The 23,530-nt window shown below is 43.2% G+C and overlaps 1 protein-coding gene across 2 annotated transcripts in view; it reads left to right on the forward strand.

Annotated features, from left to right (window-relative positions):
• LOC137757790 (band 4.1-like protein 5) overlaps nucleotides 1-22,019 on the forward strand; it is a 63,786-nt gene extending 41,767 nt beyond the window's left edge. Inside the window, exons 4-10 of one of the 2 annotated variants that reach the window (XM_068534382.1) lie at nucleotides 221-349; nucleotides 3,709-3,773; nucleotides 9,387-9,477; nucleotides 11,352-11,426; nucleotides 14,793-14,834; nucleotides 15,187-15,320; nucleotides 21,437-22,019. In XM_068534382.1, the coding sequence (XP_068390483.1) occupies nucleotides 221-349; nucleotides 3,709-3,773; nucleotides 9,387-9,477; nucleotides 11,352-11,426; nucleotides 14,793-14,834; nucleotides 15,187-15,320; nucleotides 21,437-21,503 (603 nt within the window). In that variant the 3' untranslated portion in view covers nucleotides 21,504-22,019. The remainder of the gene's footprint in view (nucleotides 1-220; nucleotides 350-3,708; nucleotides 3,774-9,386; nucleotides 9,478-11,351; nucleotides 11,427-14,792; nucleotides 14,835-15,186; nucleotides 15,321-21,436) is intronic. The other variant, XM_068534383.1, reaches the window with a different exon arrangement.
• Nucleotides 22,020-23,530: the final 1,511 nt, after the last annotated feature.

A 23,530-nucleotide genomic window follows, 5' to 3' on the forward strand; every position in this document is an offset into this window, starting at 1 on the left:
GATGATTTCCAGGGGTCCCTGCCAAGCCATAGTTCTTGTTTGTGATTAGTGCGCCTTAGTTTGAAACCCCATGTAAGAGTCGACTCTTCCTGGAGTAGGATATGACTGCCTGAGACACGTGATTCCCTGATCGTCTGAATATGAACTTTCATCAGTCCTTTTCTGTTTCCATTTAGTTATATGCTCTCAGAGTTGCTTACAGTATATTTTTAATATCTAGGAGGAAGTGGTGAAGTTAACTGAGAAATGTCTGAATAATGCCATTGACAGCCCAGCATTGAATGCCAGGAGAGTTCCTCCTGACTTGAAGAGTAACATTTTGAAGGCTCAAGTAGAAGCAGTGCAGAAGGTAAGCTGCCTTTACTAGGGTTCTGGTGAAGTGGAAGGAGACCCTGTAGAACAAAGAAAGTACACGAACGGTAGACATGAGTGACTTGGCCAGTGATTAGAGAGAATAGTACCAGGAAGCACACGCAAGCTGGCAATGCCGGCACTTCCCCGGCGGCCCAGTGGTCAGGACTCCACGCTTCCACCGCAGAGGGTGCGGGTTCCACGCCTGGTCGCGGAACTGAGATCCCGTGTGCCCAAAAAAAGGAAAAAAAGACAAAACAAAGGTGGCAGATGCCTTCCCAACTCCACTTCTACTCAGGCAAGATTAAGAGGGGGGAGTCACAGGAGAAAAAGAGTAAAGATGCTGCTCTACAGTGTAAGAAGTTAAAAGCCAAATTCCTGCAGAAGTGAGTCCCTAACCTTTGTCACTTTTATAGCTGGAAATGCTATAGTGATTTTTAGGTTCCTGTCAATATTAAGTCTGTGACTTTAGGTCTTTCTTTATCAATTCATTGTTCCCCACCACCCATCTACCCCCAGTTCAGCAAAATTGTGATGTTATTTGCAACAGAGTGATGGTTATAAGGCGAAGAGTTGGCTGTGTCATCTCATGAGGGTGCAGTGGGTAGGGACCACCCCCCATGAAGTTGATGGCGTCCATGCTCTCAAAATCAGCTTTTCCTTGGCCCTCCCCAACTTTCAGGTTATCCTCTGCGCTGAAACAGGACAGAAGCCTGTCTCACCAAGTCCTGTTGTCAACTAGGATTTCAAAATAATCCTGTTGCTGAGAAGGGGCTCTTTACCCATTGTGTTCCCAGGCACAAGCCTTGAGGAGAACTGAGAGGACTTGAGGAATATCGTTCGTGCATTTTATGTACCTTCTCACCCCAGTGTAAACATAAAACATAATATTTATATATAAAAACAAATATAAAATACGGCAGTACAAGCTCTGGAATCAGACAACTGGAGTTTGAATCCTGTTTCTAATCTAGTAGTAGCTAGTCGCCGATTAGCTTTGTGACTTGGCAAGTTAGTTAATTCCCTGAGCCTCAGTTTAATTATGTGTAAAAAGGGTGATGGTAATACCTTCCCTAAGGTGGGTTATAAGGATGAAATAAAATGATAAAGGTAAAGGCCACAGAATGGCTTCTGGCACAGAATTAGTGTTTAGTAAGTGTTGATCCCGATGTTGACACCGCCTATTGTAGCAGCAGTGGTGGTGACAGTTTTTTGTCACCTCACGTTTCAGTTGTACTTTGGACCTGTTTTGACTTGAACAAGAGAGAAATAACTTGAATAGCCCTAAATGAAAGATTTTGTTTTATAGTTAAAATCATCCCACAAAGAAAAATTCAGGACCAGATGCCTTCGTTGTTGAGGTCTACTGAACATTTAAGGAAGAAGTAATGACCGTTCTACACAAGCTCTTTCAGGAATTAGGAGAGCAGGGAGCACTTCCCAACTCGTTTTATGAGACTAGTCTCAGCCTGACACCAAAGCCAGAGGGAGGGAGTACAAGAAAAGCAGCTACAGACCAGGACTGTTCTTGAACATGGACTCAAAAGTCCTTAACAGAGTAGAAGCAGATCATACTGAACAGCTTATAAACAGGATAGTACACCATGGCCAAGTAGGGTTTATCTCAGGAAAAAAGTTGGTTTATTGTTCAAAAACCAGTATAGTACAACATATTAGAAAATAAGGGAAATTGTCTCAGTTTATTTGGAGAAGGTATTTCACGTTATTTAACACTTGTTCATGATAAAAGCTCACAGCAAACTAGGAATAGAATGGAACTTCAGCCTGATAAAGGGTATCTATGAAAAAAGTCTACAGCTAACATTGTAATTCATAGCTAAAGTTAACAACTGACACGCCCGTGTGGGCAGTGATGGTAGGCCTGCAATGCACGCAGCTGGTAAGAACATAAAATGTTCCAAGTACTTTATAAGAGTTGGTAAGGGTTTCCCTGGTGGTGCAGTCGTTGAGAGTCCGCCTGCCAATGCAGGGGACACAGGTTCGATCCCTGGTCCCGGAAGTTCCCACATGTGGTGGAGCTACTAAGCCTGTGCGCCAGAACTACTGAAGCCTGTGCGCCTAGAGCCCGTGCTCCGCGACAAGAGAAGCCCCCGCAATGAGAAGCCCGTGCGCCACAACGAAGAGCAGCCCCCGCTCGATGCAACTAGAGAAAGCCCGCACACAGCAAAGAATACCCAATGCAGCCAAAAATTAATTAATTTTAAAAAAAGAGTTGGTAAAATATTAAACGTACACTTAGCATATGACCCAGCAGCCCCACTCTTAGGTATTTACTCAAGAGAAATAAAAGCGTAGGTTCACACAGGTATTAGTACATGAATGTTCCTGGCACCTTTGCTTGTAATAGGTAAAAACTAGAAACCATCCAAATGTCCATCAACAAGTAAACAGGTAAACAAATTGCGGTGTATCCATACAGTGGAAAGCTACTCAGCACGCAAAAAGGAAGGCGTTAGTGACACATGCAACACCGTGGGTGAACCTCAAAAACATCCTGTTACTCTAAAGAGGGAGCCACAGAAGGATGTTACGATTCCATTTATATGAAACTATGGAAAGCACAGATCACTGCTGGCCACGTGTATGGATTTTTGGTGGGATTGCATCGGAAGCCTCAAGGGAACATTTGGGGTAGTAGAAGTGTTACATATGTTGATTGTAGTGTTGATTATGCACCAAACCGTACATTTAAAATGTGTGCATTTTACTGTATGTAAATGATACCTCAATAAAGTTGAGGGGAAAAACTAACTGACCTCTTCAGAAAGATTTTTTAGAATTCTCCTCTGAAATATTCCTTGTACTCAGGGAAAAACAAAAAGCCAGATACGCAGCTTAACGTCTGTTTCTTCTTTTTATCATGTAAATTTGAAAAATTCTGGCATTGAATCTTTTTGGATTCTGTGTACATCGACTAACATACCATTGTGTCTTAAATGATTTAGAGCTGTCTAGTAAAGCGTATGGATTCGTAGACCAACATAATGAAGTGGAAACTTGGAGTATGAATTTGGGCGTGGGATAGGATTGTGCTGGGTACAGTACCTGTATTTCCATAGATAAGGTATGGTTACCTCTTTCTGGAACTGAAGCAAACAGATACTTCTATTTTTACTGGAAAGGAATGTAAATTTATTACTTTATTATCCATGAGAGAGATTTAATTTTTTATAAATTAATTTTTATTGGAGTATAGTTGATTTATAATGTTGTGTTAGTTTCTGCTGTACAGCAGAGTGAGTCAGTTAATATATCCACTCTTTTCTAGATTCTATTCCCATATAGGTTATTGCAGTGTATTGAGGAGATTTAATTTTTATGATTTCTTTTTCTTAGGTTACAAGAGAAGATAGCTTATTAAGTCATAAAAATGCCAGTGTTCAGGATGCTGCCACCAACAGGTACAGTTGTGGGTAGACTGAATTAAGTTGATGTTCTTTTCCTCTTAACTTTCTTCGGGGGGGTGTTTTTTTTCCTCTTTCCCACTCTGTGATCACATGGTTTCAGGATATCTATTTGAAAGATAGCCTGAAATCACTCTTCTATCCACTACATAGCTTCTTAGGACCTAATTTTAGATCATTTGAAGATACTCCTAATTAATCTTTTCATTCTGATTCTTCCTCAGCTGATTCAAACTATAGAGCAAAAACAGCCTTTGAAGATATTTTTAATCTCGTAAGATACCTGGTGAAGAATGTGTACTACTTCTCTTAGGTGTGGTAGTTGCCTTAGTGCCATGCTGTCGGCAAGGTGGGATTGCTCTTATAAACTGTCTTACTGTGGTCTCTCACCATGACGCAAGCAGATTTCTTTGCTGTTCCCTCTGAGTTCCTTCTGCCTGTCTTTTCTTGTTGAGTGTTATGCCATGTCTCTTGTCTTACTAGACTTCCATCCCCTGCTTTGTTGCAGTTTGTTTCGTTCGTCCCTGCGTATCCAGTGTTCTGTGCTTAGTTGGTGCTAAACATTGTTGAGTGAATGTGTTTCTTTTCCCGTTATTCAGAACTTACGCAGTGAAGAGTTTTCTGATTAGTGATATTCAGTTCCAGGTGCTGTAATCAACATAGCACTTAAGCACAGGCTTCGTGTAAAGGACTTTACAGTTAGTACTCAGCAAACCTACTACTTGGTGATCAGGGTACAACTGGAATTACAACTTAACCTTTTCTAAGAAATCAATTTGCCCACAACATTTTTAATGCTATTGTTGTTTTTATTGGAGCCTTTTAGAGTAACCTCATCACAAACTTTTTTGCCAAGAGGAGGAGGATGGGGATGTGACTACCCAGTTGTTTATCAGAAATTTCATTGAACTCTGGAAGGTGGGAAGGTCCTGGAATGGACTCCAACTTCCGGATTTGTTTTTCCAAATGGCTGTTGGTATTTTGAATAATCTGTTTTCCTCCCAGGATTTGAAATGGATCCTTTAAAATATGCTTATGTTCTTATACAAACCTGGGTCGGTTTCTGGATCTTTTCCTTTTCTGGTACTGTTTTTTTCCTCATGCCATACCACACTTTAAAAAAGTTGCTGTACCCCCTTTTTAAAAGGAAATATTTCAGGAGTACAGAAAGGTGTGGAGACTATATAATACATGTCTGTGTACCACATGTCAAGCTTTGTCATAGCCTCATATTTTGCTATAGTAGATTTAGATCATTTTGCTTTTATCTTTTTTTTTGAGCTGTAATTCCTATACAGTAACCCTTTAAAAGTAGGCAATTCAATGCTTTTTAGTGAATTGACAAAGTTGTGCAACCCTAACCGCTATCTAGTTCCATAATATTGTCCTCACCCCTAACGGAAGCACCCTCCGCATATGCCGGCTCTCCGCGTTGCTCCTCCGGCACCTGGCAACCACCCACCTACTTTCTGCCTGCACTGGATTTGCCTGCTTTGGACAGTTCATATAACTGGACTCATACAAATATGTGTCTTGGCTTTTTTCATTTGACATAACGTTTTCAAGGTTCATCCATATTGTAGCCTGTATTGGTACTTCATGGCTGAATAATATTCCATCGTATATCCATGTGTCAATTGATGGACATTTGTGTTGTTTCTGCTTTTTGGCTACTGTGAATATAGCTGTTGTTGAACATTCCCACACGAGGATTTCTGTAGACATGCTTTCAGTTCTCTTTAATGTGCGCCCAGGAGGCTGTTGGGAGTCATGTGGTAACTCTGTCTCTAACTTACTGAGCACCTGCCAAACTGTCTTCCAGAACAGCTAAGGCATTTTCCAGTCCCCCAGCAACATACGATCTTCCCAGCTTCTCCATATCCTTGCCAGTGTTTATTATTCTTCATCTTAAAAACTGTACCCACCCCAGTGAGTATGAAGCGGTGTCTCGTTGTAGTTTTGATTTTCATTTACCTTGAGAATAACGATGTTGAACATCCTTTTTTCTTTGGAGAAATGTCTGTTCGGATCGTTGACTTTTATAACAGCTTTATTGAGATACGATTCAAATCACCCATTTACAGTGTGCGATTCAGTCACTTTTGTTTTGATATATCTGAATCTTAAAAAAGTTATCCATGGTTTCTTCATTTCAGTTGCCACAATATATTCATTTTTTAAGTTATGGACAAATGTTTGTTCCAAATTAACATTGTGCATGTTCTTCATTATACACACATGTTGTAAGGATTTTTCATCTGCTTTCTGTGTTTTGCAGCAGTGTAAACTATGTTAAGACTAATCTTTTTTTTTCGTCCTTTTTTTTTTTTTTTTTTGCTTTGGCCTCAGGATTCTTTTTTTAAAATTGAAGTATAATTGATTTACAATATTATGTTTGTTTCAGGTGTATAATATAATGATTCAATAGTTTTATAGATTATACTCCATTCTTAAATTTATTATAAGTTGGGTATATTTATATCCTTGTAGCCTATTTATTTTATACATGGTATTTAGTTTATACTTATTGATTTCCTATCCCTATCTAGCCTCTCCCCACTTCCCTCATCCCACTGGTAACCCCTAGTTCTCTGTATCTGTGAATCTGTTTGTTTTGTTATATTCATTTGTTTATTTTTTAGATTCCACATATAAGTGATAACATACAGCATTTGTCTTTCTCTGTCTGACTTATTTCAGTAAACATAATACCCTCTAGGTCCATCCATGTTGTTGCAAATGGCAGAATTTCTTTTTTATGGCTGAGTAATATTCCACTGCATGTATACACCACATCTTTATCCATTTATCTTGATGGACACTTAGGTTGCTTTTGTATCTTGGCTATTGTAAATAATGCTGCTGTAAACATTGGGGAGCATGTATCTTTTTGAATTAGTATTTTTGTTTTCTCAGGATTTATATCAGAAATACAGTAGAATTGCTGGACTGTATAGTAATTCTATTTTTAGTTTTTTGAGGAACCTCCATACTATTTTCCATAGTGGCTGCACCAATTTATATTCCCACCAACAGAGCACAAGGGTTCCCTTTTCTCCACATCCTCACCAACATTTGTTATTTTTGCTCTTTTTGACCATAGCCGTTCTGACAGGTGTGAGGTGATATCTCATTGTTTTGATTTGCATCTCCCTGATGATGAGTGATGTTGAGCATCTTTTCATGTGCCTGTTGGCCATCTGTATGTTCTTTGGAAAAATGCCTATCCAGTTCTTCTGCCCACTTTTAATTGGTTTGTTTATGTTTTTTTAATATTGAGTTGTATGAGTTATTCATGTGTTTTAGATATTAACCTCTTACTGGTCATATCATTTGCAGACATTTTCTCCCATTCTGTAGGTCATCTTTTCATTTTGTCAGTGGTTTCCTTTGCTCTGCAAAAGCCTTTAAGTTTAATTAGGCCCCATTTGTTTAGTTTTGCTTTTGTTTCCTTTGCCTTAGGAGACAGATCCAAAAACACTATTGCTATGATTTATATCAAAGTGTGTTCTGCCTTTGCTCTCTATTGGTTTTATGGTTTCTGGTCTTACATTTAGGTCTTTTATCCATTTTGAGTTTATTTTTGTATATGGTGTGAGAAAATGTTCTGATTTCATTCTTTTACATGTAGGTGCCCAGTTTTCCCAGAACCGTTTACTGAAGAGGCTGTCTTTTCCCCAATGTATGTTCTTGCCTCCTTTGTTGTGGATTAATTGACCCTAAGTGCATGGGTTTATCTCTGGGCTCTCTATTCTGTTCCATTGATCTGTGTGTCTGTTTTTGTGCCAGTACCAGACTGTTTTGATTACTGTAGCTTTGTAGTATAGTTTGAAGTCAGGGCGTGTGATACCTCCAGCTTTATTCTTTTTTCTCAAGATTGCTTTGGCAATTCGTAGTCCTTTGTGTTTCCATATAAATTTTACGATTATTTGTTCCAGTTCTGTGAAAAACGTCTGATAGGGAGTTTGATAGGGATTACATTAAATCTGTAGATTTTTTGGGGTAGTATGGACATTTTAACAATATTAATTCTTCTAATACATGAATATGGGATATCTTTCCATTTCTTTGTATCATCTTGAGATTTCTTTGTCAATGTTTTCAGAGTTTAGTTTTCACAGTATAGGCCTTTTGCCTCCTTGGTTAAGTTTATTCCTAGGTATTTTATTCTTTTTGATGCAGTTTTAGACAGGGTTGTTTTTTTTGATTTCTCTTTCTGATAGTTTGTTATTAGTGTGTAGAAAAGCAGGAATAATCTCTTGTTGAGGGGTTGGGAGACTTCATTGTGAAATGTATTTCACTCCTTTCAGGGCTCACTCCTTTAGTCTCAGCTGTTTCTTTTCTCTGGAGCACAAAGTTATCTTTTCTCTCTGGTAACTTTTAGGTTTTTCACTGCTTATTCTTGAGATTCTGCATTTTCATTACTGTACATCTAAGTATAGTTTTATTTTTCATTCTTGTTAGTATTCAAGATGGTGTTTCAATCTGAAGACCTATGTCTTTTTTTTAGTTCTGGAAAGTCATAAGCCCTTATCTTTGTGAATATCCAGCATCCATTAGACATTAGCTGAAATACCCTGATCCCTTCTCTGTCTCTCATAACTGTTCCTTCTTACTTTTCATCTCTCTGCCTCTGTGTGCCTCAGTGCTGTGGCTGCAGTGGTCCTAGCTTCCGTCTCGCTCCCAAGGCTGACTCTTCCATCTAGGATTTGCCTCTTGTTTTTTCTCAGTCTCCCTGTGGGATTGGACGGGCACTGCTCCTGTCACTTGCATGCTTTGCAGTGATGCTGGAGAGGACCGGGGTCCCTGCCGGGTGTGTCGTCCTGGTGGCTGATGGTCTCTTGGCTTCCCCGTCTCCTCCCTGGCGTTGAAGCTGTCTGTAAGCTGCTCCTGTTCTTGTGATCCTCACCTGGGGCTGACGTCCTTGTCCTTCCTGCTGGCATCCTCTCCTGGGCCAATCCCGCCGCCGCGTCTGGAGCCCTGGAGGTGGGCTGCTGCCCTGTGTGGTGGAGCGCTCCCGCCTGCCTCCTGAAGGGGCTTCCTGCCTCGTTCTCCGCGGCTCAGGTGTTCCGTGTCACTGCTGTTCCACCAAGCTGTCCCGTTCTTGATCTGTCTTCTTCGTGTATCTGTCTGTCTTGTTTTGTGTATCTGCCTTGTCTTTTACATGATTTCTCTAGACGGGATGCTCTTTGGAGCAGACTGTAGCATCTAATCTGCCCATAACCCTGAAATCACCTCTTGTACTGTGCATTTCACGGTTTTCAGCATTTCCTCAAACCTCCTGAGCTACCACTGACATCCTTTATTGGTTCTGAAGCTTTATGATTTTATTCTTTTGTTAAAAAGAAATCTTTTCTGTCATTTCATTGAGCTTTCGGAGGGAAGCAAAGCAGTAGTGAACGGGTCTGACCTGGATGTGAACCTGTTATGCGATGGGTGGGGAGGGGTTCACGGCAGCGCGGACCACTGTCTGCTCCCCCCACCCCCGCCAGCTGTCTCTTCCTTCCCTGCGGGGCGGTTACCCTACTTCCCTGAGCCTCCTCCTTTAGCACGCTGCCTGTTGCTCCTGCGTCGGTCGTCCGTGACGCGAACCTGCCTTTCTCTTCCTAGTGCTGAGTTAAATGAGAACGCCGCGCCGGTCCCTGGAGGGTCTCTCATTCCGATGCGAACCACACCTGCAGAAAATGGGCCTGCTCTAAAGGTAACGATTCCTTCCACTTTCAAGGTTACTCCACAGAGACTCCCCTGCCTCGAATCCTGGTTGTAAGGACGCCTGGTGATCTGTGACGGCCACCAGAACGCCAGCCGTGAGAAGAGCATCGAGCCTCACTGCTCTAGGGAGAATGCTGTTGTCACATCCCTCCCAAGAGCAGCTCAGGGTTTCTTCTCCATTCTTTTTTTTTTTTTTGAAGCAGAAGTGACTTTAATCAAGGGGTGAAGTCCTCAGTCAGGGAGACCTCACTTGACCTTTGGTGGTGGGGTCTCAGCCTACCTACCCCCAACGGCCCCTGAGGCTCCTCAGGAAGGAGGGAGCAATTGAATCTTCTCCATTTTTGAGGTATTTGTTGGTAGTTCTGTTTTTAGGGGGTCTCGGTATTTTGGGGTTTTGGATTCGGGCTGTGCTTCCCTAGTGTCTCAGACTGTACATGACACATAACAGGCACTGAATAAATATTGATGGATTGAAATTGACTTTCTGACACTGTGTTGTAACATAACCAGCAAGTCTCAAATCCTGCCTCTCCTCTATCCATCTGCCGTACACCCTTAGCAGTTCACAAGTCACAGAAACCCAGCTCATTGCCCAGTGAATGTTTTAATTTGCAAGTTAAACAAAAAATTATTTTTGTAAATGAACATTTACCATTTTGTTCTTTTATTGTGTAAGCACATTTATTGTAGAAATTTACCAAATATTTCATAAAAAGAAAACATTAGAAATCACCTGATTCCCACTACCCAAAGACAGTGTATAGTTAATATTCAGGTGTATGGTTTTTCAGACTTAGGGGTTTAAAAAAAAAAACTCAACCTAAATTACCTTTAATCTGGAGATTCCTTTCTGCTAATTAAAATTCTAAAAAGATACATTGACATCTCTGATCACTGAAAATCATTAGGTGGAACCCGAGATGTTTTTGGAACAGAGAAGGACAATTAGCCCAAAGATTTATTGCATATTGTACCAGACAGCGTGATAGGCTTTGAAAATTCACAAATGAGTGAAACACGGCCTCTTCTTTCAAACTGCTTCCAGTACAGTTGGAGAGAGAATTTTGATACGTTGTGGTAGAGATATGCACGGGCCGTTTGGGGGGCTCACCCAGGTTACAGGGTACGAGGGGGTGGAGTAGGAGGAGGGGGTGTGGGAGGAGACAGGCGGTTTTTCATATGTGTGATTAAAATTCAGTTGACATCGAACAGGACACGCACCGTGGCCTGAAGACAGACAGGCAGAAATGTATAAATGAAGGGCCTTTTTTGTTATGGACTACACCCTGGATACTTACTTCTCTTATTTCCAGACTGGAATTTTATCTGTTATCCTTTTAAAATTCTTCCTGTGCCCAGAAACACGCACACACTGCAGTACGGAACTCTGTTTCTATAAGGTGCTTCAAATACTAATTAGACAAAAGTATTAACATTTATGGGGGGGGGTTATATTATACTCTTTGTGAACAGTGAATCACCCATCCATGTGGATAAAGAAGCATTGCAAGTTCAAGCGTGTCCGTAGTCATCGTCTCCTGGGCTGAACCTTTAGCCTCTGCCGTCTGGTTTAAGAACTGAGAGCCGGGACGGTCCTAACCCTACACAAGTTTTGTCTCACCAGAAGGAATAGTTGTATGAAAATTCACATAACACTTTAGCTTTTTAATGTTCTGACTGTAGGCTAGGTTCCCCTCCAAACAAAAGTGGAATCACTAATAATCATGGTTCCTGAGGGTCCCCTTCGTTTAAAGGTTAACACCATCCAGGCCTGGGTCCAAATTATACACTGAGAGGATATGGAAAAAATCTAGTCTGGTGACTAATGGGTCATTTAACGTCCATGTATCTTGTCTTCTGTAGGATGCTACAGATGAATTGGATGCCTTGCTTTTATCTCTAACAGAGAATCTCATTGACCACACAACCACACCTCAGGTAAATAGGCTTTAAAACAGCAGGATGGAAAGGTATTTCTCTTTGAAAATGTTCCCAGTAGATTGCAGTTTTTGCCTTTTCTGCAGTTTAGTAAAACTTTTCATTTAATGAGAGTTTATATTTCGGTAACCACCTAGCATTGCCTTTCTATAGTGAGGTTCTGCCCACTTGGGTCTGTGTGTCACAGGACAGTGACCACATGTTGCTGAGCCTCTGTAACCAAGCACCCTAGTGAGTGGTGTGAGAGGGACATGCGGGGCGAACCAGCTTCTGAAGGGTTCAGGCAGTAAGACCTCCAGCTGTTGAAAACATGTACAGAAAGGTGGGAGCATAAGAGTGGTTGGCGTTAAACGTATTGATCATCATTTGAGTTTGGGAGATACCGTGTTAAGTACTGTGACCATAATACAAAGAGGAAGCAGTCCCTTCCCTCCAGAGACATACTGGGATGAAAGGTACACAGATAGTTCACTTAGTACCTTGTGAGTGGCGTGGCAGGAGTTGCCGTAGGGGTCACTCGAAACCTTGCAAGTGAGGGCGGTCCTTCCCCTGATGTTTGCGTAGGTCACCAGCCCTCACACTCAGGTGTGTGTCTGCATCACTGGAGAGCATAGGAAAGCACAGGTTGCTGGCCTCCACTCTCGGGCTTTCGGATGTGGTGCATTCCTGGGGCCCAAGAAGCTGCATTTCTGACACATTCCCAGTGATGTGGGTGTGGGCCGGGAACCACCAGCTTAGGGCGATAATCGCAGAGACTTTACCAGGTGAGCAAGCAGAAAATAAAAGGGATGTTGGCAATATCGGGCTGCAGTAATCCTTTAACCAGATGAAAGAGGTAACTTCTAAGGCCAATGCAAGATGGCCCGAAGCCCGGAGAAGGAGTCCTTGGGGCCCAACTCAGAACACTTACTGCTTGTTTATGCTGCCTCACAGGTGGGGGTGTAATACAGTGATGAAAATCAATTTGATTAAAGACATTTTTTTATCACTAATATATTTTTCCTTCCCTACAAATTTAGAATGTTTTAAATAAAAATGTAGACTATTGATGCATTTTAGATTCTGCATATGAGCTATCTATTCTGTTACACTTACTGATTTTTCTGTTGTTAGAACTGTAATACTCTTCTAGTAACTTTTTTTTTTTTTTTTTTTTTTGGCTGCGTTGGGTCTTCGTTGCTGCGCGCGAGCTTTCTCTAGTTGCGGCGAGCGGGGGCTGCTCTCGGTTGTGGTGCGCGGGCTTCTCATTGCGGTGGCTTCTCTTGTGGAGCACGGGCTCTAGGCGCGTGGGCTTCAGTAGTTGTGGCATGCAGGCTCAGTAGTTGTGGCACACGGGCCCTAGAGCACAGGCTCAGTAGTTGTGGCTTGCGGGCTCTACAGTGCAGGCTCAGTAGTTGTGGAGCACGGGCTTCGTTGCTTCGCGGCATGTGGGATCTTCCCAGACCAGGGCTCGAACCCCTGTCCCCTGCATTGGCAGGCGTATTCTTAAAGCACTGCGCCACCAGGGAAGACCTCTAATAACTTTTTAAGTGATTTTGATACGTGGTGAGGCCAGTCCAGCATCATTATGCAGGTGTTTTGCTGTTTTTGCATGTTAATTCTTTCAGATGATTTTTAGAATAAATTTGTCAAGTCTCACTCCCTCTGAAAGCCTTTGAATTTTTATTTGTAATTACGTTAAATTCGTAAATTAACTTGTGGAAAGAACTGATATATTTGTCTTCTTAGCCAAGGGTACAATATGTTTTTGTCATCCATGATTTCCTGTTTCTCCTAAAAGTTTTGTAGTTATAGTCTCCCCAATATAAGTTTATGTTTTCCTATTTTTGTTATGTCCAGGTCCTTCATGTTTTTTTGCTACTGAGATTTTTTTCCCCCATTATATTTAAAGAATTTAGGATTTAACGTAATAGAAAATAGTCTCTAAATGTTCTCTGTAAGTCTTCTCTATTCTTCATTAGGTTAACTCCTAAATACTTCATAGTTTTGTTGATATTGTGAATGGTATTTAATTTTTTTACTATTGAATTCATAAGTTAATTTTGTGTCTAGCAAACTTGATGAATTCTTTCAGTAGTCAATCTGCTGATTCTCTCAAATATTCTGTCAGTTTCTGGGGTGTCTTTAGTATCTCTGTCTACCGTTATTGATTAGCCCATTTCTTACCTATTGCTGGATCTTTCAATTTTTTGTATATTTTGAAGATAGGCTGTGAGATGCATATATGTTGATGGTAATTATACTTTCTGAGCTCCTTTTCGCACTTTAAAGGTCCTTCTTCGCCCTTTTTTTCCTTTCTTTATTTCCCTTTTGACTGATAAAAAATTGACACCCGAGCTTTAAGTTTGAATCACCTTATGTATAATTTTCTATCATTTTATTTTCAACCTTTTTGTATCTGTTGGTTTTAAGTGGACCTTTCAGCATTTTGCTGGATCTTGTTTTTAAAATCTTATTCGAGAGTCTGTATCTTCTGATTGAGTTTAAATCCATTTATATTTACTGTAATTATGGTTATTATAGGACTTGTTTCTGCCAAACCATTTTTGTTTACTTTTACCATATTTCTTTTTTCTCTCTCTTTTATTTCCTATGGTTAGAAGTACATTTTCTTAATATTGGTGGGAAAGTCATATTTTGTGTTTTTATTCTTTTGGTGGTTACCTAGATTACTAAAACCTGGGCTTACATTAATTTTTTCTTATCAGAATCTGTCACCAGTGCAAGGACTAGGCAGGCTAAGTTTCCATAAAATAGGGGGAAGTTGGGAGTTCATTAGATTACAGTTCTACACGCGGAAGTAAGATACAGAAAATTAAACCTTAGAAAGAATATAGCAAAGGCCCCATGAGTCAGGAGCAGTGTGGGTGTTTTCATTGCTCTTTCCTCCATGCGGAGTTAGGACATGGACTGTAGCTGAACAGAGCTTTCTTCTGTGTATTTTCTTCTTGCTCTTCGTTTGAGTTAGTCACAGCCCACCGTTCAGCATGCTACCAAGAAGGCTATGATTATTTTGTAATGGACTGAAATGAAGTTTCAGAAAATAAATGTTAAATTGGATGCTAGGGGTGGGGGACAGTCCTAGTGAATGACCTGAAAGTAGTAGTAGCATTCTGGGAGTAGTATAAGTTTTTAGATTAAAGAGATTCTCGAGATTATGACAGTTTCTTAAGTGGTGACGTATGGCATGTGTGCTGTAGAAAAGGACCTTGGGTTCAGAAGTCCACGTCAGCTCAAGGGCACCATTAAGACCTGCTCCCTGCCCCCCACCCCAGTGCATTTCATAGTAGAAGAAAGCATTATGAGTATAATTATGAAAATGTCAGTCTTCCCTAAAAATAAATATACATGTACAATTTTTTTCAGATATCTTCCATATCCACGATCACACCCCGTTGGATTGTGCCAGTAAGTTAATGATATTTGCAATTTTTCTTTCCATTACCCTTTCAGAATGAGGCCTGAAGGAATACCAGGTTCTTATTTTTCCTTGAAAACATGGGGTCATCATCAAATCTCTTCTGATTGAACCTACTGGCTTCAAACTAGAGGTTTAATTTTTCTGCTTGTAAATAGTTAAGGGTGCTGACAAAAACGAAAATAAAAGTCTGATGTGAAGGATGGTAGAAAAACAAAGCAGCTGTCACGGTGAACATCACCCTTATCACCGTCATCACTGGAGAAGATGACGCGGGGCTGAGTGCTGGCTGTGGGGCAGGTGTGGTCACCTCTGCTCAGACGGCCCGCGTGTTTCCCTCAGCAGAGTGCTGCCCTTCCTAACGGGCTTGCAGGAGACAACGGGCTCTCGCCGGCCGGGAAGGAGGGGCCTGGCAACAGAGGCGTGGTCTCCCTCATCTCTCCCCCAGCGCCGTTCTTTGTGGATGCTGTGACCAGGTGAGGAATCTTTTCTCAGTTGCAGTTCTCAGGCCTCCGTTAAGAGGAAAAAATAACGAAATTAATTGTACTTAAAGCAATAATGTCAATTCTTCTCTAGTTGAACTTAACTGAAACTGAATAAATCTTTTCTGTGATTATTATTTAGAGTAGTGTTTTTTTCTTTTTTCTTGTCAGTAGCAATCTTCTACAAAAGTATGAAGTAGACCTTACTTTTTTTTTTAATGAAGTCTTTATTAGATAAAGATACAAGCAGGTTTATCTTTAAAACTTCGTATTTGTTTTAAAATTGATTTAGGTCTTTTCCTATCATGCTTTACTGTTAGGTTGTCCATGAATACAGGGGAAGAGGCTCAGATAAGGGTGGGGTAGGGGATTCCCAAGGTGAGGGCTCATAGCTTTTACCGCAAGCTCATTTTAGCATATCACTTGCCACAGCCAGAGCTTTTGTTCAGCATGTAGTTCTTCAGCTTTTAATTGTTAGGACCAAGACTGTGCCTGTTTTGCAGAAGATCTATAATTGCCCCATTTCTCACCTCAGACGTCTTCCTGGTATGTCTGCTGTTTCTCACATCCTCCTGGTGTTGAGAATGCGGGTCGGTCGAAGTAGATGCTTTAGAGAACAAAATCCCTGATTATAACAGAAAAGTTATTAGAGATAATTAACTTGAGAGAAATTCATAGTTTCATTTTAAAGTTGTTGTCTAATCTCCATAGTCTTTACTGTAATTGTTCACTCAGCAAACACTTAACTGTCTGCTAGGCACCAGGCATTGCTTGTGTCCGGCACTGAAGGTAGGCGTGAACAGGACAGGTGTGGGGCCTGTTTTCCTAAACATCTGTATGACTGGTAGTTCCCCCTGCAAACATAGGGATTGTGTGTAGAGGGCCAGGTGATAATTCTTTGTAATTGAGTTCACACAGTAAAATGCGAGTTCGTAAGGACTTTGAAATGAGAAGGTACAGATGACGTGAGAGCTTGTCTCCATTCCTTCCCAAAGCAAAGTAGTTATAAAGGAATTAGATCAAAGATGACAGGTAGTACACCTGAAACTAATATATGGCAGTATCTCAGTAAGGAAAACATGGCCAGTAAATCAGTGAAACAGTTGAGTCCAGAAACAAATCACACAGGTATAGTTACCTGATTTATGAAAAATGATAGTACAGTGCTGAAGGGAAAGAGCAGTCTTTCAGTAAATCAGCCCGACAAGTTAAATATCCTTGTGGGAAAAAATTAATCTTGACCCAACTTCATACTACACAGCAAAATCTACTGTAGGTGGATTGCAAATCTAAATATGAAATGTCCAATAATAAAGCTTTTAGAAGAAAATATAAGTGAACATCCTGTGGCCTTGAAATAGGCAAAGATTTTTTAAACAGGTCACAAAAAGCTTCAATCCTACAGGAAAAATTGATAACTTGGATTGTGTCCAAAACTCCTATTCAGGGACTTCCCTGGTGGCGCAGTGGTTAAGAATCCGCCTGCCAATGCAGGGGGCGTGGGTTGGAGCCCTGGTCTGGGAAGATCCCACATGCCACAGGGCAACTAAGCCCGTGGGCCACAGCTGCTGAGCCTGCGCTCCTAGAGCCCGTGCTCCACAACAAGAGAAGCCACTGCAATGAGAAGCCCGCACACCACGAGCCACAACTACTGGGCCTGCATGCCACAACTATTGAAGCCTGCGCTCCTAGAGCCCGTGCTCCACAACAAGAGAAGCCACTGCAACGAGAAGCCCGCACACCGCAAGGAGGAGTGGCCCCCGCTCGCTGCAGCTAGAGAAGGCCTGCATGCAGCAACAAAGACCCAGCACAGCCAAAAATAAATAAATAAATAAATTTTTTAAATTAAAAAAAAAAAAAACTCCTATTCATCAAAAGGTATTATTTCAAACACTCAAAAAGGAAGCCACACAGTGGAGAAGACAACCGCACTTCCCCCTCCCTCTGTCTGTGTCTCTCTCATAAAGAACTCATATCCAGAATATATAAAGAGTTCTTGTGAATCAATAAGAAAAAGAGAGCTCAATAGAAAAATTGGCAAAAGAGTTGAATAGGCAGTTCACAAGGGGGCATCCAGATGGCCCATCTTGACAAGTTATTGAGAAATACAAATTCAGACCACTATGTGATACCACTGCATACACCTAGAACGGCTCAAGTGAAAAGACACATAGTACCAAGTATTGGTGAAGTTATGGGGCAACTGAAACTGTAAATTGAAATAACCGTGTTGGACGTAGATTTGGCTGTATCTATGAAAGCTGAAAATACGTTTACATGCATACCCAATAGAAATACAAATATATGTCCATCAAAAGGCACGTACAGGAACGTTTACGGCAGCTGTGTTCATCATAGTCCAAGCTGAAGACTTTTGAAAAGCCCACTGGCAGTTAACTAGATACATACTGGACTAGGGCAGTGAAAACTAACGAACTGGGACCGCGGTAGAGAGATACAGACGAGTCGCGCACACAGTTACATGAGGTATTTATCGCTGTGTAACAATCACCGCACGTTTAGCGGCTTGCACCCCATTCCCTGCAGGCCAGGGGTCTGGGACAGCCTAGCTGTGCCCTCTGCTGCGGGTCTCCCCCAGGCTCCACTCAGGGAGTCGGCCGGAGCTGGGCTCTCGTGTGAAGGGTCAGCTGGCGGAGGGTCTGCAGTCATGGCCGTTGGAGGAATTCAGCTCCTGAGGGGCTGCCTGCCGAGGGCTGGCTCCAGGCCGCGCTACCCTCGCTACTTGCCTGGGGCCTTTACTTCAGCAGAGTCAGCAAACCAGGAAGGCGGTGGGACGCCTGCCAGCCGGCCAGAGGTCGCCATCTGTATACTGTAATCGCGGGAGTGACAGCCTGTTGTTACCTTTGCTCATTTGCATTGGTTAGAACAAACCACAGGGCCTGCCATGTTCAGGGGGAGGAGGTCTCATAGGAACGTGAGTACCAGGAGGAGGGGGTCGTTGGGGTCGCCTGAGAGTCTCCTCTCCATGATAATGGGGAGCAAAACAAAGTTCAGAAAGAGGCACAGCTCTCAGAGACCAAAGTAATGGTTACCCTGGAGGTGGCTAGTTTCAGAGTGCTAGTGACTTTGTTTCTCGTTCTGCGTGCTGATTACACAGGTGTGGTCAGTGTGCACAGGGTCCTCAACTTACAGCTCCTGATTTGTGCACTTCAGCGTATGTATGTTATAATCAGTAGCGTGTTTTTAAAAGAATGGTGATGGGGTTGCATCTGTACAGATTCAGATTTACTTGGGGTGTGCGCTGTGTAAATTTTATTTTAAAGTTAAAGAACAGGAGAGGAAACAACAGCAGTTGAGATTACCGAGCAAGTTTTAGGAGCAGCTAAATGACAGATAAGTGGTGACCAGCTTGTCAGAGAGGAGAAGGCTGAAATCTAAGCCTGGAAAGGGGAGGGGGTGGAGACTGGGAAAATAAGAAGCCAGTCCGCGCCATAGCACCCGGGCTGGCTCAGGAGCTGAGGTACCGAGTGTTGGGAAGATGGGTCCAAGGTGGGGCTGAGAATGTGCCCCTTTAGACGCTCCCCCTCCCCGCCCCGCCGATGCCGGCCTGATTCTGGAGGCTCCCCTCTGGAGGAGCTGGGCAGGGGGGGGCCTGGATTGGGGGACCCTGTTGGGAGGAAGGCCCTGAGCTGAAGGAGGTTAACTCAGTGTCCACATGCCGAGGGGTGAGACCCCCCCCAACCTTCCTTCTGTTTCCAGCTTCCAGAATGCCGTGGGCCATGTACAAACGTCTCAGGTGAGAAATTCAGAGGATTGCGCTCTAGAGAACCTGACTGAGCGAAGAAAAAGGCCCAGAGAGACTGACATTTGTGGATCCCAGGAAATCTGATAACTCGACTTGGAAGCCCGTAGTTAGTGGGTTTTGCCCACACATGCACAGCTTTCACACGGCGTTCCAGTGCTTCACGCTTAAGTGTGAGCATGCCGCTTCCCTCTTACATGTGAACAGAGCCAAAGATTATCAGATGTTTGAGGGAACACCAGAGCAGGTCAACTTGAAAGAGAAATGAGGAAATAAAGGAATGTGAGCATCAAAAACTTTGCAAAGTGATAGTGTGAGAAAGAAGGTACTGTATCCGCACAACAGTAACAGGAAATTATGCAAAGTGATACCGTGAAAAAGAAGGTACTATATCCACGCAACAACAACAGGAAATTAAAAAAGAAAAGGAACAGAAAATAAAGTATTCTTGGAAATTATTAACCATGTTAAAAATAAAATTCAAAGAATGCATGGAAGGTAAGATTGGGGAAGTCCCTCAAAATGTAGAACAAAAAGTTGAAAATTGGGAGAGAAAAGAAGATTGGAGGATTGGTCTAGGAAGTCCAGTATGTGAATCATTGGAGGTCCAGAAGAAACAAAAGTGTCCAAGAAAGAAATCAAGACTTCCCAGGACAGAAGCACTTGAGTTTTTAGATTAAAGGAGCCCAATGAGTATCCAGTAACAGAATGAAAATAGACGACAGCAAGGAACATCATGAAGTTTCAGAATATAAGAGAGGATGTAAGTCTTCAGAGAGGGGGAAAAAGAGTTCATACAAAGGACTGGTAATCTGAATGACAGCAGACTTCACTGAAAGCTAGAAGATAATAGAGCAATGCCTTCAGAATTCTGGAGGAAAATCATTTTTCACCTCGTGTTTTATACCCAAGCTATCAGTGAAGTGTGAGATTAGAATGAAGACATTTTAGGGAGTTCCCTGGCGGTCCAGTGGTTGGGACTCGGCGCTTTCACTACCAGGGCCCGGGTTCAACCCCTGGTATCCTGCCAGCCGCACAGCGCTGCCAAAAAAAAAAGAAAAACAGAAATGAAGACATTCTAAAACGTAGAGTTTCTCTAAAATACGTGCTTCTAAGGCGGCCTTCCTCAGGAAGCTACTTAAGTGGAGGATGTGCTCCGTGAAAACAAGGTGACTGTCCAAGAAAGAAAACAGGGGATCCAGGAAACAGGTGCCGCAATGTACCAGGAGGAGAGTGAAGGGAAGTTCCAAGCAGGCCTAGGAAGGACCCTGTACGGATTAGAAGAGGAGGCTGTGGGGCTCCAGGAAGGATGTTGCCAAGGGAAACCACAAACACGTGGCCCGCCCCTAATGTTACAAAATTACCTGAGAACAGAAGCCTGGTTGTGTTCGCAAGGTTAAGGGTAAATTAGAAACGAAGTATTGGACGCCGAGCAAGCAGTTACACGAAAAAACAAATTGTACGAGAAAAGAAATACAATACACCCATAGTGAGCTGTGGAAATATTTATGTAATTATAGCAGACGCTGACTCTTAGGAAGGACTGTGTGTCACTGTGGAAACACACCCCTGAGAACAGTGAGGACGCCGCAGCTGGCGGGCCCGCCTGGAGGGCTTGTTAGAGCACAGGCGCTGGGCCGTCCTCAGGCTTCGGGCCATTGGGCCAGGGGTGGGGCCTAAGAACTTGCATTCATGACGAGTTCCAGGACCACGCTTTGAGAACCAGGGATCCAGAACAAGAAGGGAAGTTCCAGGAAAATCCAGTCGGCAGTGTCTTCTCTGTGGAGTGGAAATGCGGAAGGGGGGTTCCAGCAACAGCTGTTTCGTTTACACGCCTTGATAGCGTCGAGGACGTTAACCTCTGGCCTTGGGACTCTGGTATCGTTTTCAGTCTCCCTGAACCTGCACCTCTGCGCACGCCCTTGCCCTGAGGCGGAGCGGCGCACTTACTCTTGCTTCACCTCTGACGCAGCAGAGGAGGTGGTGCGGGGCTCAGACCCGCCGCGTGGGCCGCAGGAGCACACACACAGGACCCCCGGCCTTGGCGCTTTCCGAACGTATTGCCACGGTGCCCAGCACAGCCCTGGCTCAGCAAGAAATGAGGTTTCTGTTTGGTGTGTTGTATCCAAGGCAGCAGGGAACTTAGGTTCCATTTCAAGATGGAATAAGCATCGGTTATCTAGAAAATGACCCTCTGCGGAATCGCCTACGTTAAGCGCTACTACACCCCCTCTTTCCTCTCCGCATGCTCCGGGAGGCGCTTGGGAGAAACGCAGGTCGCTTCCGCCTTGGATGGTGGTCTTTTCATTTTCCAAAAAGTGAGTAACGTATTCTTTCTTCCTGTCAGCTCGGCTCCAGCCTCTGCTGGAGAAGCCACCTTGAAGCAGAAGTGTTTGCTGACAACAGAGCTCTGAGGGGCGGCCGCTCCTCACCTGTGACCCGAGGCCGGGCCCTCCAGCCGTCCGTCCTGGAGTCCACTTCTGCTGGAGCTGGTTCTGCGCTTGTGGGTAAAAAAGCTCACCCGGGTGTGACTTCATCTCTGTGAAAAAAGCAGTTACATTTCCGTCCAACTGGAAGGGCGTAATTACACTACACGTTACCCCAAGTGAGCGTCTATGACCTTTTACTTTCTCTAATTTCATTTGAAGTTGTGAATTCCTGCAACGGGGGGGGGGGGGGGGGGGGTTCCTTTCCCTGCGGTTTCCTCCGAGCTCTTTGCTCCACCCACTGGTTGTGACTGTTCATGACGCCCCCCGGGTGGGCCATCCCTGGTGGTCAGCAGCCTTGGGAAGGTTGCTTCTCTCTCTGGTGTCAGGGTGAGTGTCCTTGATCTGAATGCCTGCTATAGAAATTGTACCCTTCTGTGCATTGCCTGGAAATCAGGAACTGAGGTAGATTAATTGTTACTAAAGAGAAGTTTTTAGAATACAGAGAGTTTTCACATGTCTCCCATACTTTTGACTTTTTGCTGGACTGGCTATCTTAATACTCCAAGTTTACATCAAGGTAAGATAGACCTTGAGAAGAATTACAGAGGAATCGGTTGCCTGGCACAGTTTTTCAGCCCAGCCGTCCCTCGGGAAGCACACCTGCGTGGACCACACATGCGTCCTGTAACTTTCGGCCTGGAAGGGGTGGGGTGGTCGCAGAGACCTCCAGGTGTCCCCACGGCTTCCTGGGCTGCGTGGGGCTGAAGGCCGAGGTAGACTCAGGCAGCGAAGGAGAGCACAGTGGTTTCCAGGTCCCCATTTGGACGTAGGCTCCATTTCCTTTTAATGTAAGCTGAATAAATTCAGATAGTGTAAACTGAAGGAAAAAAAATGCCAGGTTAGAAATAGGGAATCGGGTTGAGGGGATTCATGTCTGAAACTAAATGCAAGGTACTGAAAGAACGGGATTTTGTGTTAGTTGAAAAGGGTTCTCTAGAATTTCCTCATTGCTTTCTGTCTGTACAGAAAATTATGGATGTTAAAGTAGTATATGCTCATTGTAGAAAATAGAGAAAAGAATTTCAACACCCAGAGAAGCACTATTTTAGCTTCAAAACTTTGGACTGCGTAAAGGAAACCTCAGTTGCTGTGGGGAATGCGGGTGATCTGGAAACCGCATTGGCAAAGTTGTGAATCCCTGTTACCAAGGGCTGATGTTAAACTGTACCTCCTGGAATTTGGTTTTGGTTTGCTGCCCCGCGGTGTGCACGTAATTGAGTGTTAGTGTCTGCTGTCCAACATAAAAGAACATCCAGTTTTCAGATCTTTAAAACTCCATGTTTTGGATGGTCCTGGGTTCCCTGTAACATAATCACGCTCAGGCAAACGCACACTCTTGTCTGACTGGAAAGCCCTGGGATCTTAATCTTGTGCTGTTCCCAGGGGGCCGTAGAGATTGGAAACCACTTTTTCACAAAACAGTTTTGCCGAAGGAAAGACTGTTGGCACTTCTTGTTGGCTGTCTCCCCTTAGCCGTTATCCTAAGCTCGTGGATTTCGTTGGGGGAGCTCGTGCCACTTCGTAATTGTCAAACAGGTTTTCTCACAGCTCTAATGACACCTAGGACCAGGGACTTGACCTGGGACATGCTGGACTGAGCATCGAGTTTTCAGCACACCGACGACCCTGAAGATAGAAGGTTAAGGTTGTGCTTCTGGTCAGAGCAGCTTTCTAGATTTTGGAATTAAGTTGTTGAAAATATGCCATAAGCTTTGTGTCTTCAGGAACCTGTATTTTTGCCAGTCAGAATATTGATAGGGACTTTCTTACAATGCATTTGAATCTCAAGGTAAAAGGAAATTCTGTCTCATGTCCTGGCAAGAATGGTACATATGGCAATTAATACTTTAATGAATTAGCCCTGACAGAATAGATACCTGTCAGGCAGACCTTTCCTTTCCTGTCTGCTGCGGGTGCCGTCCCCGGGCGCCTGTAATGCTCACCCTGTTGTG

Source organism: Eschrichtius robustus, unplaced genomic scaffold (assembly GCF_028021215.1).
Source record: "Eschrichtius robustus isolate mEscRob2 unplaced genomic scaffold, mEscRob2.pri scaffold_403, whole genome shotgun sequence".
NCBI classification, from domain to species: domain Eukaryota; kingdom Metazoa; phylum Chordata; class Mammalia; order Artiodactyla; family Eschrichtiidae; genus Eschrichtius; species Eschrichtius robustus.